The 18,752-nt window shown below is 36.6% G+C and overlaps 1 protein-coding gene across 1 annotated transcript in view; it reads left to right on the forward strand.

The window, feature by feature from the left end:
- LOC150104055 (barH-like 1 homeobox protein) overlaps positions 1-2,871 on the forward strand; it is a 55,203-nt gene extending 52,332 nt beyond the window's left edge. Inside the window, exon 4 of the mRNA XM_090396389.1 lies at positions 2,568-2,871. Coding sequence (XP_090252515.1) covers positions 2,568-2,871 — 304 coding nt within the window. The remainder of the gene's footprint in view (positions 1-2,567) is intronic.
- Positions 2,872-18,752: the final 15,881 nt, after the last annotated feature.

Raw genomic sequence — 18,752 nt, forward strand, 5'->3', positions numbered from 1 at the left:
TAAATTTTCTCAATGATATCTTTCCTATTTGCAGAGATTCCACATTGAAATTTTGGAATAACTTGTGCCCCTAATTATACGCTACAGTTTCATCTTCGATATGAAAATTTATGGAAAAGAAAATCTAGGTTCAACCTGATGCGTGTACAGTTTCAAGGAAGATTTGATAATAATAATAATAATAATATAGCGAAAAATCCTAAATAACTAGATGAAATTTATGATTATATGTGAGCATGTGATAGAAGACGTGTTAGCCGTTAGAATTCATAAACATATACGAGAATTATATGTACTATTTCTATATCTATTTCTAAATGTGAACGTTCCTTATCATGCATGAGATTACATGATAGTTCTTCTACTATTCTTCCCCCGCCCCCAAGTAATTTATAGATGAATATTTCTCTTCTCTTTTTATGTTCATGGTTATATTGCATGTATTATTGCCTCCTGAAAGATGTGCCAGAGTATTGCAACATTAGTTGGAATGCCCTGGTTGCCATCCACAGTTGCTTCGACCAGACCAATCACACCAAGCCTGTAATAGTAGAACTTTTTAATAGTAAAGATTATATCAATAATTTTTCTTCTCTAGTGAGCTAAATACTCGACAACATTTTAAAAATCACATGATCACACTTTTTTTCTTTCTTTCTCCTGTTACACTTTTATTCTGAAATTGTATATTTATCTCGAAATGATGGCGTCTTTTTGTTGTAGTCATTTATATGAATCCACCCACGAAAGGGGTTGAAAACCCAACATATATTTAAATACTCTGGGTAGGATAAGGATTAGGTAACTTTACTCATTTCCACTTGTTGTAGAAACTTAAACATGGAATATTTTTAAGTCACTTCATGAAGACCTTTAATGAGCTGAGCGATGGTCTCCTACCGAGCGATAAAACTCATCTCCAACCTGACGAATTGTCTCAAGAGTTGTTTATATTATTCGCCTGTTATTTGTGTTTTTGGTTTATGGAGTAAGTGACTACAATTTATAAATCCTAATTAATAAAAAAAAAGTCTCAAAGCCATAAACACATAGTTACGTATGAAAATATATAACTTTCAAATATGAACTTGTGATGGAAATGGGTTTTTTCTGCTTGTGCTCTGACGAGAAGCAAAAGTACGCAAAAGTATCAGCGCTGCAGGCACCTCTAATCCTGAGTCCGAGTGTAAAGAGGATCTACGAGCTCCTGGGCAGAATTCGTGTCTTTAGAATAGTGTAATACTAAAGCGGAGGTGCTTGAAATGTTTCAAAATTTCAAGCATTGCCTACTTGGGTTAAAATGATGGAATTTATTATTCTTCCTTTTAATAAGTTTAATGTTAGATTCAAGACTTTTAAGCTATTTTCTTCACAAAAATTAATTACCGTTAATTTTAGAAATATTAACCCTTCCTGGTTGGCCGAGTGGTTAGCGTATCTGCTCTCTAGCCAAAAGGCTACGGGTTCGAATCCCGCCGTGGCATGGACTTTTGTGATTGGCTGTGGAAATACTGGTGGGCGGTAGATGTAGTTGTGGTTCGTTGTAGATGGTGGATTGAGTGACGGAGACAGAGTTGTAGAGTAGATTCCTTCCCTCGATGAGTCTTTGGACTCCCTGGAGGTGTCATAATAATAATAAATTGCCAAAGGACTATTATGACATGATCCAAAAGGTTATAAGGAGATGTCACTTCATCTTCGTATAACCTTTTTAATCTTTTGGTGGTTTAATTATGTACTTTTGAGAAAGATCTTAAAAGCCTTCAATCCCTTCATTCCTATTAGATTCGTATGAATAAATCAAGGTCATTGTTTGGCGACCATAGCGACTCAGCAGAGAATAAACTGTATTGTCAAATTTGATTTTTGATAGGCTTCCGCATATTTACAATACGGTTTTTCACCAAAATAAAAATTAAAAAAAAAAATACTATTTTATCAAGCACAAATTTATCTCCAAAAATATGTTGATTTCCAAATTCTGCTTCCTCTTTTGCCATCTTATTTAAACCATCATCAGTAAAACCCTGTCACTGACTAATCATTCCCCTAAACATATAAAATGACTACCAGCTTTCGAACTCCCCTAGCAACGAACATGTTAGTGCGCTGTGCTCATGACTGGAATAATCAACATCAGTAGATCGTACAATCACACGGCCTGGCGACTCTTGATAGCCCTCTATGAGTAGAAATTATATCGGTTGCACAATCCCTTACAGCGAGCACACACACACACACACACACACACACACACACACACACACACACACTGTCGGTCATTACCTTATACATGCTCTTTTGCGATTAGCCAACTGGATGGACGACTGGGGGAAAAGGTACTGTGTTCAGATGAATCTGGCACAGCTATTAATCTAGTAATATAGCGGTTACCATGACAACAGTAAAGAATCTGTTGCTGATGTGCATGTGGTATTATCTTGAATAGTGCTTATTCTTTTATTCATATGTTTAAGCGCCGGTGTGCGCGTCTACTAAGATGTCAGTATTGCACTCCTGTCGCCTACTTCGACGACACTAATCCATGACAATCTTTTGTGTTCCAGGACGAAGTGGAAGCGTCAGACTGCGGTTGGACTAGAACTTCTCGCCGAAGCAGGGAATTATGCGGCGGTGCAACGCATGATTCAATCCTCCCCGTACTGGCTCAGTCATTATGCCAGTGTGTCGGCACATGCGTCGTTGGGCTCTGTCACGGGACTTGATCTTTACTATCGTCAGAATGCAGCGGCGACAGGGGGTATGCAAAGGCCCATGTTTTCCAATTCTCTTTTTAATTCTTCCGTCGTCCAACATGGCGGAGTCCTCTCTTCGCCAGATTTCTTTGGTAGTGTTCAACCTCGAGCTTAAAATGTGACCCATTTCTAAGTTACAATTTTTTTTTTTTTTCACCAAAAGAAACTTGAAAGATTTACGGAAATGTTATGAGGTCACAAATGACATACAGACTGGACTAAACTACAGACTGAATTCAACTGGCCACGTGATCAAATTTTATGTGTGTATATATATATTTGTATGTGTCTGTATGAGAGAGAGAGAGAGAGAGAGAGAGGATGTTACTGCTAATTACATGGAATAAACGGAAGTGGCGACACCTGGCGGCTGTTTTACGATCGGCAGAAATGGCTTACAACTACTATTATTCTCTAAAAAGAAAAAAAAAATTAAAAAAACATTAAAAAATTGCAATAGTAGCTGAGACTTCATATGTTAGAACAAAGAAAGTCATGTGAGCTCTTCTTTCAGAGATACTGAGAATCACAATGTTCATTTAATGAAAAAAAAAATTTCATGTAACGGACAATCATACTAACTACCATAGTTCCTAACAGCCATCCATTGTTTTGGACATTAAGAATCTCTCTCTCTTTCTCTCTATTGTTTAATTAAATAACCGAAACAAAATAACGGGAGAATTAGTTGATCCCTCCAATGATGCTGGACTGTATATGAATACAACAGTTATTAATTTAAGAGTGTTTTCAAATCATTGCTATTGTATGTCTCCTGCGACAACCTGGACAAGTCATGCCACGCGAAGAAAGAAAGAAAAAAAGAGTGCAGAATGATACACAAAAACAACTATTTGCAGCCTCTCTAATTCATTTGAAACTTAGAGTTGCGCGCACAAATGTAAAAATTATTGTACAATAAATGATTTATTGTTATATTATTGTGTCCTGTGATAATTTCTTACATAAAAAGAGATATTTTTGTTATATAAAAAGAGTTAAATTGTTTTAATAATGTACAATATCTTAAGGATTTGATAATGTTTAATATCTTGATAGGATATAACTTCCTAAAATGAGTTGAGGTTTTTTTGCTTCGTCTGATATATATTTTTGTAATTCACCTCTGGCTCATACTATCCACGTTTTCTTGGGGTAATTTATATTTTGCAAAAGCAAGATTAAAGGTTCAATTTTAGTCACTAGAGAACCTCTCAATTATTTTTTTTTTCCTGTTGGTTTCAGAATTCCTTGATCTTTGAAGCAACTAAGTAGATTATTATTTCCGAAAGAAACTGAGTTGCTGGCTTGAAATTTCAACAACTCATACTAAATTTTTACTGACGTATTATCTTCTTATAATACGTCAGTAAAATAGACGGCAAAATGTATATAAATACATACAAATTAATATTACTAGGATTAGGAACATCAGTGTTCCGTCTAGAAATACTAGACGGGGAAAACTGATGTTCCTATGATGGAAAAACAGTCTAGAAACTATTATTATTATTATTATTATTATTATTATTAGACTGCTTTGATCATGAAAATTAGAGACTAATGCCTACCGGCTTCATAAAAAAAGTTACGGGAAAAAATCGGGAATTTTTTAGCATATGCACTTCTTGCCTTTTGAATCCTTATGTCAACATCTCTAGTTCTACAGATAAAACACTGCCGAGATATGTAAAATGCGAAAAAGTTTCGATTTTTTCATTTTTAGTTGCATTTCGTGCCCTGTTGTTTACATTATTCTCATTTCTTTTTTTTTTTCAAACCAACTTTCAGTGATTCTTCTTGTAATGTGGTTCGTTTGTTTTGGATATCTGTATGTGTGTGTGTGAGCAATTAGACATACATCATCTGCATAGTCTATCACCTAAAGTTTTATTTAAGAGTTCTGTGATATTCATTTGGCATATTTCTTGCTGTCTGTTCTAGAACTTGATCTAACCAATATAAATAATAAGGGAGATAGCAGACATCCTTGTCGCACTCCAGATAGAGTTTAAAAAGATTGTGTTAGATATCCATCATGCAGCACCTGGCATTGGAATTTGTTATATCCCTCCTGTATGAGGTTTATTATCTTCTGTGGCATTCCTTTGTTTTGAAGTGCATTCCACACACAGTCTCTGGCAATGGAATCGAAGGCTTTTTCATAATCCACAAACAGCAAATATAAAGGAGAATTAAATTCACCCGGCTGTTCGATTATTATTCTTGAGGTGTTAATGTGGTCTATGCATGATCTATTTGCCCTAAAACCAAACGGCTCTCTTCTCATGCTCACATTTAAAATGTTAAAGATTATCGAAAGAATAATTTTGCTAATGACACATAGCAGATTCATGTCCCTCCAATTATTACAATTTCCTAAATCTTCTTTCTTTGGAATTCTTACTATTATTCCTGTATTTCAATCCCTAGGGAATGTCGCATTTCCCAGATATCTTGGAATAGTGGGTAGAGCATATCTGTGATTGTCGTGATGTCAGATTTTAGAACCTCTGGCGTGACACCATTATGTCCTGGTGCTTTCCCCATTTTTCATTTCTTTGATAGTTTTTTTTTTTATCTCCAACTTAGATGATGGGCTGGTTTCAAGTTTTAATTCATCTACTCCTTTTTTTTATTTCTGTTTGTATTTCATCACTGCTATTCTTCAAGACGTGACTAAAATGTTGTCTCCACCTTTCCAATTGTTCTTCTGTTGACACTAGAATTTTTCCATTGAGATCCTTCACTGAGACATTCTTTTGCATGGCTTCTCCAAAAAAAAAGTCTTCTTATAATACTCTCTACTGTTATACTTATCTGCAGCTTGTTTTGCCCTCGATGCCAGTTCTTCAAACCACTGCTGTTTATCTTTTCTAGCAATTCTCTTATTATTTTTTTTTAAATTTAAAATCTTATATTTGTCTTTAAGTTCATTTTCCTTTTTCCTTGCACATAATTTCAGCTTTATTTTTTTTCCTTTCATCCAGTAGTCTCAGTTTCCATCCATCGATAACTTTTCTTCTTTCTTTCTTTAAGCATATCCTAAAACATGTATTATTATGGACTTTTCTTTTTTTACTTTTTACCATTTAGCCTCTATATTATCATTCCTTATATCCTCTCCTCCATCAAAATTTATCCATATCTTCCCCGAACTTTATTCTCAATATCAGCACTTCTTTTATTCCTGACATCTAATAACATTTTCCTGCACCTTTAGCTTATAGTAATATAATCTATTTGATTATGTGTTTTGCCATCTGGTGACACCCAGGTTACTTCATGTATTCTCTTATGCTGGAAGATTGCGCCACCTATTTACTAAGTTATATTTGCCACACAGTTCCACCAGCAGTTCACCATTTACATTTCTCTCTCCCAAACCATGCTTGCCCATTACATTCTCCAGTCCCTCATTATTTGTACCAACTTTGGCGTTGAAGTCACCCATGAGAAGTATGCTATTGTTACCATGTGTCACCAGCAAGGTCTTATCAAGTAGACTATAAAACTTTTTTCTTCAAAGGATGCATTCTCAGTTGGGTCATACCACTAAACAACTCTTAGTCCTTCAAATTTAGTTTTAAGCTTTACTGTTATTATTCGTTCTGAAATTGGTTTCCACCCAATCACTGCTTGACTAAATCATTTGCGCATGAGGATTCCAACTCCATATTAATGTATATCAGTTATATTAGGCATCGTTGAATAAATAAACACATTCTCACTGGGAAAATTTAGTGGGTGAAAAACGACAACAAACTACAGTGTGTTAACATTCCATTAGCCAACTGGTGTCCCTAATTTTCGAAGCTTATCCGACTTGAAAACAGTATTTAAATGTTCGGAGACTTGCGGGTTGTTAGTCCACAGAGTTCCTATCTGGTGGTAGATCCGGACATGCATTTTATACACAAGAATTTACTCTCGTGTAGATGTTTCGGTTATATCGCCGATATCCGGTCACCAGAGCCTCGTTTGTGATAACAGGTTCTACCACGAAAGGCTGTATGTTAGAGGCTACATGGAAGAGGCTATATGTTACATATCATGAAGTCCAGGACTTCATGATATTACGCAATCACCACCCCTTGGAACCCACTGAGATATATAATCTCAAAATATTAAGAGATGCATCGACATGAAGTGTATTAGCTGAAAACCTTGTCAGCATTGAGACACATTGGCTTAGTCGATGCATGGATGTAGGTGAGGGGATGTGTGGATAGTAATAAATAATAAAAGAAAATAAATAATAAATACAAATATTTGTGGAAATAAAGGTATCCAATTCTTCTTCAAATATATCTAATGCATGCATACGACAACAAACTACAGATATGAATCAAAAATAAATAGCACATTTTTACTCTTTTTTTTTTTTGAACTTCTATCATAACTCGAATAACAACAAAACAAGTAGCTACTCTGACAGCTGGCGATAGATGGCAGTAGTGTCAAAAGCAGAATAATCGTGACAATACATGACAATAAAAGTTTTAAAAAAAATCCTGAAAATAATAAAAGAAAGCTTTTGAAAGAAAATGCGTACTATTACAAAGGCTAACACAAGGCGACGCGGACTGCTCACTGAGGACATTTACAAATCTAATCGCGCTTTTGACGTCTTCTTGTCTCGATAGAGGGAGTAATTATGTAAATGGAACAATTTTAAAACGCCATCGTACAATGGCGTGTCCACTCTTTGCAAAAGACACAGTTGCCAGTTAGGATACAACGTGTAGGGGGGAGGTTGTCATGGCAACAGATTTCATGCTCAAGAAGACGGGAAAAAAATTCCTAGCTATATCTAAACATGTAAAGCTAACTATAGAGGAAAGATGGAGTGGGTGAAAAACGTTTTGGTGCTCTGAGAGGCAAAATCCATATTCAAAAGGAGAACAGAGATCAAGATAGGATGCATTTAGTAAATGTGAAGATCGTAGCTGTCAGAAGATGCGATTAAGATTTTTTTTTTTTAAAGTAAAAAAGAGTAAAGTGCATTGTTGGTATGGAAGTGGCCTGCCGTTCTTTTTATCAAAGAAAATGCGGTATCTTGAAGGATTTTAGAAAGTGGGTATACATTAGCAAACGCCATTAAAGAAACAGAATTTTTTTTTTGTCTTTTCCGTATAAAAGAAAGGAGATTTGGAATATTTAAATTTGTATTTAAATTCCGTATTGTAATGAGAGTCACAAAGTCGTTTTCTAAAAAAATAAAAAATAAAAACTCAGACATATGAAACAAATGTAAGTCTTATGATGAATGCCATGATGTTTCAAGACCACAGCAACGATGGTTAAACAAATGTGAGCGACTCTAAGCACTTTTTTTTTATTTATTTACGAGATATCACGAATTAATGTTAATATTTTTTTAAAAATATATTTCCAAGCATTGATAAAAAAAAATTGAAAAAAAAGTGGGTGTCTTAATCTTTTGAACAGGCAGTGTATTCACTTCATGAATTAACGAGAGAATAGATTCCTTAGGTTGACAAAACACTCCAAACGTATTAAATTTGCTACTTCGGCCTTTAAAGTAAAAGAAGACTTTGTTCTTCTTAGAGCATTGGTAGAAAAGCAATCGTCGTAAATAAATAGTGAACTAAGAAAATTAAGGCTTCTATAGAAAACACTTTCATCAATAATTCTTCTCACATTTTCTTTGGCTTGTGTCACTCTCTCGACTTCCATTTGGGTTTCAATGCGTTACAGACTGTTGGGAATGAAAAGCGGAGGGACAACTTTGTGTTCTGAAGCTGTGGGAGTGGGGGGGGGGGAAGTGGGAGGTAAGGGGAGGGGAGAAGACTATACAGAAGTGTAAACAAGTCAGGATGAGGGGTTATGGAACCTGATCAATCTGTTTCTTTCGGTCCGTTACAAAAATCCCGCCCGTCGGTTTTAACGATGTCAACATCGTCAAGGGGAATCTTGGAGGATGCTCGTCGAATAGGTTTTATTTTAATGCTTTCTCATCAGCGTCTCACTCCCGAACCATTCTTCCCCTCGCTAACAAGACTAGCGAGGGTTTCTTTTTGGTGTCTCCCCGGCTCGATTCATCTTTGATTAGTGCATTAGAGGCAGCTGCCTCTCCAAATCACAGGGCTGCAGATCTCTCTCGGTGTAAACCACTTTAAGTGAGTACATGCGTGCCACAACGACCCGGCAATCTACAGCCTTGCTGGGGCCGTGTGCAAAGCACGTTCCAGGCGCGCTTGGGAGGTAATGGTAGTCGATGAGATCATTTTAAACACGGATATCAAATTAATTATCCCTAATGGGGAAGAAAGTACCTTCTAATAGAGGAAATATTGGACTAGCCGTCAGTCCCTTTCCTTCCATTCAGCCTGCCGAAGGAGTCGATCGACGGGGTGGTGGAATTAGGCGCGCAGATGCGTTCTATTTTATCGATTGATAGGGAACACCATTAGTGTGGTGTTCGCGGCCGTGCACCTCCGGGTGGGAAGCTGTATAAGAGGCCACATACACACGCGCGCGCGCACACACACACACACACACACACACACAGAAGCGCGTGAAAATTATTAATGCGTATAGCAACCGTTAGCACTTCGCCTTGCCGTGCCCACTTCACTGCACTAACGGCGAAATTAAGGAGGCGAGTGCAGAGAAGCGCAGCCTATTACCGCCCCTGCTACATGAGCAAGAACGCTGGGTGGACTACTGGAACGTGCGATCTGTAGATTGGAGTCTAAGTGGCTTGTTTTGTAGCATTGTTTATTAGTCGCCGTGAGTGGCGCTACGGCAGAAACTTACTGGCAAACATGACCTTTAATCTGGACCATAGCAGGCGGAAGAGATTACTTAATGTACTAGGGTTCGGACTTAGTAACGAGATTAGTTGAAGAAATGGTAAATGCTTGAAAGATTCTACAGAAGTCATTGGTTTCGCTCTTAATTGTTGGTAACTCCCCTTCCTAAACGATCATAATGAGCATCTACAGTGCAGGGCCCGTTGTACTCAGTGAATGAACTCGACTTGGCATCTCTCGCGCACACGCGCGCACACACATAGAGTAAACGTAGATATATGGATTATGCATACATCTCCGTGTCAAAAAGTATGTGACTCAAGTTTGGCTCTGTTTAGCCGTGGTATTTCTTGGGTGTTGAACGAATACTATGCACATTCTAAAGGTCAGTTTGTCTGTCCTGCTTTTCGTTGGACCAACTATAAATCTCTCGGGACCTGTTCATGGATTGATAAACGTACTCCATTGCTTTTATTGCTTTAATATTCCCTTAATCAAATTCTTATGCAAATCATCGTTCCACATTATATGATTATAAACTGGAACGAGACCTAATCCTGTAATAAGTCAGTAGAAATATATTGTACCATGCAGTGCGTCAGAAATGCCATAATCTATTTTATACGAACTCTTTTTCGTGTCTGCTCTCTTTTGAATCTTTTTCAATCTCCGGATTTCACAATTATTCATGGGAATTTTAGTAGGGATGAGTTGGGGATAGTTAAGACACTCGGGTGAATGTATTATGTCTCATTGTGTACCAGTGTGTGTGTTTTAAAGGAGCAGTTTGTCTGTTTTGAGGGAAGAAAATCTTTGCCACTTCCGTCTGAGATCGGTTAAGTCATCTTCAAATGAAGCAGTTCAGAAAGTACTTCTTAAAGCACTGACAGAACTAACATGCAATGTACGTGAAGGCATTGTCCATCTTGATTAGTTAATTCACAAGAAAGATTGATGCTGAATATAGTCTACCACTGGTTCTTCCCTTGATTAAAACAATATAACACTTCTCTGTATACGATGTATTACCCAAAAGTTCTCTGATTGGCCACAAGCTGGTGCACACGATTGGTAGTACTGTACTTGTCTTTGCGAGGTGTTGCGTTGCTTCATGATGAGTTAATCTGTTCAGTGATCATTCATGTTGAAGTTTTTTGTGTACAAATAACTTAATTGCTTCGTCGTGTTTACTGTGTTCTGTGATTTTTGAAATAGTTAGTAATCTTTAAGAGCGAAGCGTTAGACTTTGAGACGTTAAGAGCGAAGCGTTGAGTTAGACTGATGGAACTATTGTCAATTTTGGAAATTATAAGGGAAAGATTGAAAGTTTGCAATCTCTAACAGAATTTTAAAGAGTATTTTTAAATTAAAATTTATCCACGACTTTCGTTTGTAATAAAATCGTTCTAAATACGCTATTTCGCCACAATTGTCTGGCAAATATCAGCCACTGTTTGCTTGTTGGTTGTGCCTGACATCCGTGATTGAGCACGCAAGCAGACATCGTGACAATTGGTGGGTGATTTTTTTTTTCTGTTTGTTTTTTCTTGTTTGCACTTCCATTTAGTTTTTTTTCTCCTTACTGAGGCCATTGTTTGTGCGAAAACATTGGATTTATAGCTCGACTAAAACGTTAATGTCAAAACCCTCTTTTGATCCATTGTATCTTACATGGGCAAGCAGTTCTTGTGAACAGCATGCTATTAGAACTGTCAAGCAATTGACGAATCGTAGAAGGTGTCAGCGTTATTAAAAGGAAAGTTGCTAATCGGAATGAATTGCTTCTTTTCTACATGGTGAAATAATTCTCTTCCAACTTGACCCATTCTGCTGGTTTAGTCCTTGCTAACTTTCCCAGGCGCAGCACATGTTGAACTTGCCATCAACTTAGACTATTCAAATTTGCCGTTGTTCAGCTACGAACCTATATTTCTCGTGCTCTACTTCACAGTGCTTTCGTTGAGTCTTGATGTGTCTTCTTGAGGTTTCCACAACTTTCCCAGGACCCTTCTAAGTTCTAACTCCTCATCCTCTCACACTATGATATTTTGCGGTGCGGTACTTCCTCCACTATAGTCGTTAATTCAGAACGAATAACCAGAAAAAAAAGTATCCATCGTCATTTATTTAGTGATTAGTCTATTAATTATCAACTGAACAGAGGACAGGTCGATCTGTCACGCTTATTACATGTCCTATGGATGCAATTATACACAACGTATTTGTGACGTATGAAAACCCGGAACGCAAAATATGCAGAGTAGATATTGTATATTACCATAACGACAGAACTAATCTCCTCAAATCAAGGTGATTTTTGATCGTTGACTGGTGAAAGAGAGAGATGATGTTGACTCGCCTCATTCGTGAAATTCCGATGAACAAATCGCTGTGGAAGTACAACGTGTAGATGGGTTGGATTATTTAGAATTAATGCCAAGATAGCTAAGGCCTAGATGTGCACGTTATGTCTATTATTAGAAGTGTTCACTAATCGCTTTTTTCTATTTTATGGGAGAAAAAAATCTATTACCCTTCCAAGGAAGGGATCTAAAATTTATAAACACTGTGTGGGGCGCGCAATGTATTAAAGTTTGGGAACCTCTAGGGTTTCTTACTAGTCTTTTTACTAGGTTAGCTACAAAAAACACTCAACTAAGAAGTCGAGTGTGTTTTTGTATAGGATGTATAAGAATTAAGAAACAAGTGTGTAATGACATGTTTATCAACATAAAAATATTGTGTTTACTGTCTTTATTTAAGTCAATTTACGGAACTGTAAATTGTGAAAGGGACCTTCGTAGCTTACAAGGTTTCTCCGATGCTCTTTATTTAGAAATATCAGGGTTTCAGGAATCTTTATCGGAGTTTTTCATTTAAAGGCGAATTAGCCGATCTTATGCGGAGGTAGAAAGTTTGTTTGTTTGTTTTTCTCTCCCAGAAACTGTGGTTGTTTATTCCTCAACACGAGAAATACGTCCAGAAGAATACGCTGAATGTATAGACCTCGAAGGCTACTGAAATCAGGAGAATATAAACTTTTGAACGCTTTTTTTAATCAACCTATTTGGTCATATCTCGTTTCGAAAGCCAGTTGGCATGGTGTGAATCTACGTGTAAATTAACAAAGGTCGTTTATATACAGAAAAGAGTGGGTGAAAGAATGCAACCCCCTGAAGTACTCTTAGAGGTACACTCTGAGAACAAAAGTTGGTGACATCACATTGATTGGTTTCAGATGAAACCGGAAAAGGCGAACTACTTACATGGTATATGATAAGAAAGATTATATCAGTGAATGAAATTGTGTCTTTCCAAACATTTACATGCTATTTGATCAAAGTGGAAGATTCGTCATGATTTGTATCATTCGAATGAGTCAAGATAAGAGGAGAGCGCGTGTCAGGAACTGAATGGGAAAAACCAATGGAAGGAAGGGAGGATGTCGTTACTTTTCAGTAGCACCGGAAATGATGAAATAATTTTATCCCGATGATAAAAGGCGTTTAAAGAAAATACATTTGGTGGACATAGCAGCGCAACAATAAAACTGTTCACAACAATTACAAAATGCATTTAAAATGGACAATTGCGTGAGTCACATTCTCTCTCTCTCTACTGCCAGTGTGTGTGTGTGTGTGTGTGTGTGTGTGTGTGTGTGTGTGTGTGTGTGTGTGTCCGGTGCTCCATAGCAGAACCTGACTTCTATGGAATAATATTTTGATTTTCACTTGAAAATCTGTTCTTCAGCTAGAAAGGAAAACACGACAACAAAATGCAACTAACACAATGATTCATTCATTAAGAGTGAATACGCATGCGCAACATGCAGACTCTTGGGTGGGGGAAGAATGAATTCCCACCGATTTTCAGAACTAATGAGCCCTGAATATTTCGGAAAAATGAGCTAACGCCACCTCTTGTTGAAGGGAAATCTCATCTACAGTGATTGTCTAGGATTCTGAAGAGAAAAATTCCAGAAAAATATTTCGGGAATGTTCGCTTTGATCATCGGCTGTCACATGGAAACGAGTATGATTGTTATTTTCCGAAATGATCTACTGGGGAATCCGGAAATGGTTGATTAGGCAGATCGTGACTCACATGACCTTCGAAAGGTGACGTGTTTCCAGGATGGTAGTGTTTCTTTGGAAGACGCCTTTGCGTGATTTCTTTTAATGCGGGAATGTTGGTGCACTTCCACACACACACACACACACACATTGTTTGACAGCTCGAAGATCTAATTTCAGCAGAAGGGAGACCCAAACGAGTGGAGATCCCCGTTCTGCTGCTGCTTTTTCCCGCGATTCTGAGCATCAAAATATAAAGTACTGCCCTGTCAGTCGTCGAGGTCTTTTTGGATTGTAATACAGGTAACCCTTGTTCAACGCCGTACTTATACAACGTAGTTTCGATATAACGCGGTCTACAAATTGTAGTAACCCTTTATGTTTTCATATATTTTTCGCCACGCGACTTAAAAATCAAATTTTATCTTCGTTAAATTTGCGTCTGCCCGTATCGCGCATGTAGGTATAAGTAGCGAATTTATATTAGGGGAATACCCTTTAGCACGCATGTTCGTCAATTGTTTACCATATAAAATGTTTATCGTTGAAAGTTGTCTTCGTTTTCTGCCAGGAAAGTCCACTGAAAAATCATAAGTGTGTGTTCATCTCAAGCTGAGCACTTTATTTTCTGATGAGTTACATACTCATCAGAAAAGCATCATGTAATGCTTTTTTTATATAAAAATTTTATTTTTATAGTAATGGCCACTTAGAGAGCTTTTGCGATATGGTTGAAAACGAAATTAGTGAATTAAGTGATTAGGAATTAGATTTAAATGAGGAGGAACTGGCACAATTAATAGATGTCGAACCAAATAGCGGGGAAAGTTCTGCCGAAGATTCTGATTGTGATGAATCTCTTGAAGAATTCAGTTTAAAGAAATTAGCAGAAGGATTGGACTTGGCAAGAAAGTTAGGAAGGTATTTTATGGATAACGATCCCTCAATGGAGCGCTCCGGAAAATTCACGAGACAATTGGATATTTGTTTAGCTCCGTATTATGAACTTAATAAAAAAAATTGCAGCATAGTTGTAAGCAAGGTCTTATTACTGACTTCTTGATAATAAACCAGCCGAAGTATGCAATGAGAATTATACAAATGATGTCCAAGAGATTTTAAGTGATGACGACGTCCGGCCACTCGTAAATAATGAACATCTATGAAATGTTCGTTTCGAAGACGGTGATGACGATTAAAATATGCACTTTATTTTATTTTGCCTAAAACGTTTATTCATTACAGGCAATTAAGTTTACGTACACTTTATAATTTTTTATACTTTTATACTATGTATTTGTTTCATAGTTTATATGTTTTCTTAACTTACATGAATTACCTGATTTAAATAAAAATATTTTTGTTGGATGTGTCATTGTTGTTTATATAATTAAAAAAAAAAAACGATTTCGGAACCTAACCCTACTTTTTGTATGTGATCTGAGACTCGCATCACGTGATTTATATAACGCCGCATTTCTGTGGAACCTAACATCCACGTTATACGAGGGTTACCTGTATTTTAGAATTTTCCCTTTGACCTTGCCACCTAGAATGATCTACCAGGGTACAAGACCCGACGGCATCGCTCAGTATCACATTAATATTTCGGAGCCAATTCGACAAGTACCGAAATTATCTCGTAGAGAATCAGTCATATTTTTGCAATAGAATTATTGTTATTGGGATTCCAAATGTTAGTGGGATTCCTAATGAGTGGAATTACTAATTCCGCTTTCAGCTGTATTTTCGCTTATGCAATCAGACAGTTTTTGTCATTTGTAATATATTCATTTGTTTCGTTTAAAACCCTTTTGTTCAATTTTCTCACTAAAATGATTCCATTGACATTGTTTTAGTCATATATCGAGATCGCGAGATATTTTTAGTAACAGTTCCAAATACGAACCTCCAATAAAAGTCAGGGGTTTTACTTACAGACGAACGAAAAGAATTTAATCAGAAAGCCGTTTGAGAAACGAACTTAATTCTTCCTTTGAGAAACCAAGAAAAGTCCGTTTTATGTTAAAAAAGTTCCCAAGAATTTGGGAACTTTTTTTATCCAATTTTGGAGGTGGTTTTTGGCCAAATGCATGGGTTTGTTTTTTATTTATTTATAATAAATTACAAACATACACGTACATTCGAATACATACAAATAAATACTGGTTAAGAATATGAAAACAATTTTTTATCTATTTTCTTGAGAGAATGAATTTTATCTCGGCGATTTCTAAAAAATATAATTAGGATTAAAGAATGCCCCGTGTTCTCTTTGGGATGGGATGCGAAAACGCATTATAGGATAACGACTGTAATTTAAGTGAAGCATTAGGTTTAGAGCAACCATCCTTCTGAGCACTTTAATATTTAAAGGTATTTTACAGAAACTAGTACTAAGCGATTTGGAGAAGCTACGTATCTATCTTAGTCGATATCAATGATGCCCTTTGATTTGAAAGACCCGGATTGGAAAGAAGAAAATCTGGTTTGCCTTTCTTTATTTGGTCAAAATAAAATAAAATAAATAAATAAATAAATAAGTAAAGTAAACGAACAAACCTGAGGGTGAATGATCTGGTCGTTTGGTTATTTACTGAAAATAAAAGATGTTTCCCAAACGAAACAAATTTAAGTATTATTAGGAAAAGTTTGGTATATACATTAAAGTCGTGATTAATAAACTAAAGGGAATTGGTTAACCCAAAAGGAATTGTACAAAAGTTCATTAAAAGTACAATACATATATTTAAAATACAAAATCCTTATGAAGAAAACTTCGGAGGTTAAAAGTTGAAATAAAAATAGTTTTTGTTGGGAGAACCGATTTATCTCTGCTACTGCTACTACTGGAAAAAAAAAAAAAAAAAAAAAAACACCTCAATCCAAAGGGGTGATCGGTTGACCTTCACTCTGTTAAAAGGTGCAGAAATAAAAATGATTCCATTATCGGTATATTTATAAACTGTCGGAATGTACCTCCAGCATATACTCGTTGGTTTAAGTTCATAGAGACGCATGAAACGGGTTAGAAATTTTGCCCTCTTTGTCCATCCAAACTAGATTGAGAAAGCTCATGCTAGGAGTAGAGAATGTCGTTCGATTCACTTGATAGTCGCCATGATAACAACATTTGTAAAACTTAAACTCTTAAACCAAGATGCCGAACTACAAGACGCCTAGATTTGGCCTTCTGTACCATTGCATTGATCCTTGTCCAATAATAAAAATCTTCAGATTGTCAATCAGTTCTAATCCTTACATCATAAACTACAGTTTAGAGCCGAGGTACCAATCTCGTGTTTATTCTCACGGTGAAATTTTCATACTTATGAACTTTGGGGGAATATGTTTCGGTCATTATGTAGAATTCGTGTACTCTTTTCATGAAACTAATTTGAAATGATCAACTACGGTGCTTCTTTTTCCCATTCCGACGATGCTACCCCTGTTGTAAATACTTCGCCAGTCATTTCCGTGAATCGGCATGCGTGCTTCGGGTATTTTTGCAATAAAACTAGGAAGACGGCAGAACACGTTTTCCTGTTGGAGTGTGCTAAGGCACCCTAAATTAAAACTCGTGAGAATTTCCGGTGGACGCTACTGGGTCAGATCAACAATGCCATGCAGAACTGGGAACAAAGTAGTTTCCGAAGTCCGGTGTTCAGCGGCCTCCTGCTGTAGCTAAAATAGGACTAACAGTTCTCGCTAATAACAACAGAAAGAAGGCGAAATGCAAATGATCTCAAAAGAAACCAACTGGTCTCAAGAATTTATTTATCCGAAATCACCCCTACGGGATAACGAGATCATAAAACCTTCCGATAGGATGAGCATCAAATAAAGAACTGCGAAAAATTCCACACTGGACGATATTCAATATGGACATTAAGAACTGCATGGTGCATTGGGGGAGCTAGCATTGGGACGTGGTCGCAGTTCACGTGAGAATAAGCACCTAAGGAATTTTACTGATCACTACGACTAATTGCAGCTAAAAAGTTATTACCTAATAATTTTATTCGAATTTTTTCTCATTATTTACTGACAGTAGTAAACTATTAAAAATAATCAATTAGTTAGTACTTTGATCCAAAAATAATTGCTTCATTCGTTTCCGTATCAGAGCTAAGACAAAACAGTTGAACACTACAAACTATCGGCACAAGTCACTGTGTATTATAGATAGGTTCAGATGTATGGATAAAATGATAACACACTTCTTGAATGGGTTTTATGTACATTATATGCATTACTACTAAAGTTTGTGTTCATTTTTATGCATTTTTTAGAATATTTTAAGGAATTTTATTTATTATCTTATAAATATTAAAACTAGTAATTTAGACTTGAGGAATTCAGAAAGATATTGTAAAATTTTGCATTTTTCATAAATACACCTAACATATTATTACATAAATTTGTTTTTATAATGTCAATATTTATAATTGCTACGTTATCACTCAAACTTCCTATCACCAGCACTGACCATATTGCATCAACATCACCTGCTGAGATATATGACATTATTAAAAATTTAAAGAACAAAAAAGCTCCTGGACCAGACGGCATTACTAATCGTGTGATTAAACTTCTGCCCCGGAGGGCAGTAGTGTACCTGACCAGTATAATAAATGCAATTTTAAGATTTCACTATTTTCCTTCCACCTGGAAACTGGCTGACGTAATTCCCATACATAAGCCAGGCAAAGACTCACACCTACCCCAAAATTATCGTCCAATCAGTCTCATCTCAAATCTGGGTAAGGTTGCAGAGAAGGTCATCCTCTCACGACTTCAAACCTCAATAAATGACCTAAACATCCTTCCAAAAGAACAGTTTGGTTTTAGGCAACACCATAGTACTACCCAGCAAATCCACAGAATTGTTGAATACATCACAACCAGCTACAACTGGCGCCAGTGCACAGGTGCTGTTTTCCTAGATTTATCCAAAGCATTTGACAAAATCTGGCATTTTGGACTCCTGCACAAGCTTATCTCAGCCGGCATCTCACCTAAAATGGTTCATTTAATCGACTCATATCTTCAAAATAGATCAATGCAAGTAAAAATCAACGGTTCTACATCCTCCCAGCGCCACATCTTTGCTGGAGTGCCGCAGGGATCTCTGCTGGCTCCAT

Source organism: Typopeltis vanoorti, chromosome 8 (assembly GCF_054136105.1).
Source record: "Typopeltis vanoorti isolate ZY-2024b chromosome 8, IOZ_Tvanoo_1.0, whole genome shotgun sequence".
Taxonomy (NCBI): domain Eukaryota; kingdom Metazoa; phylum Arthropoda; class Arachnida; order Uropygi; family Thelyphonidae; genus Typopeltis; species Typopeltis vanoorti.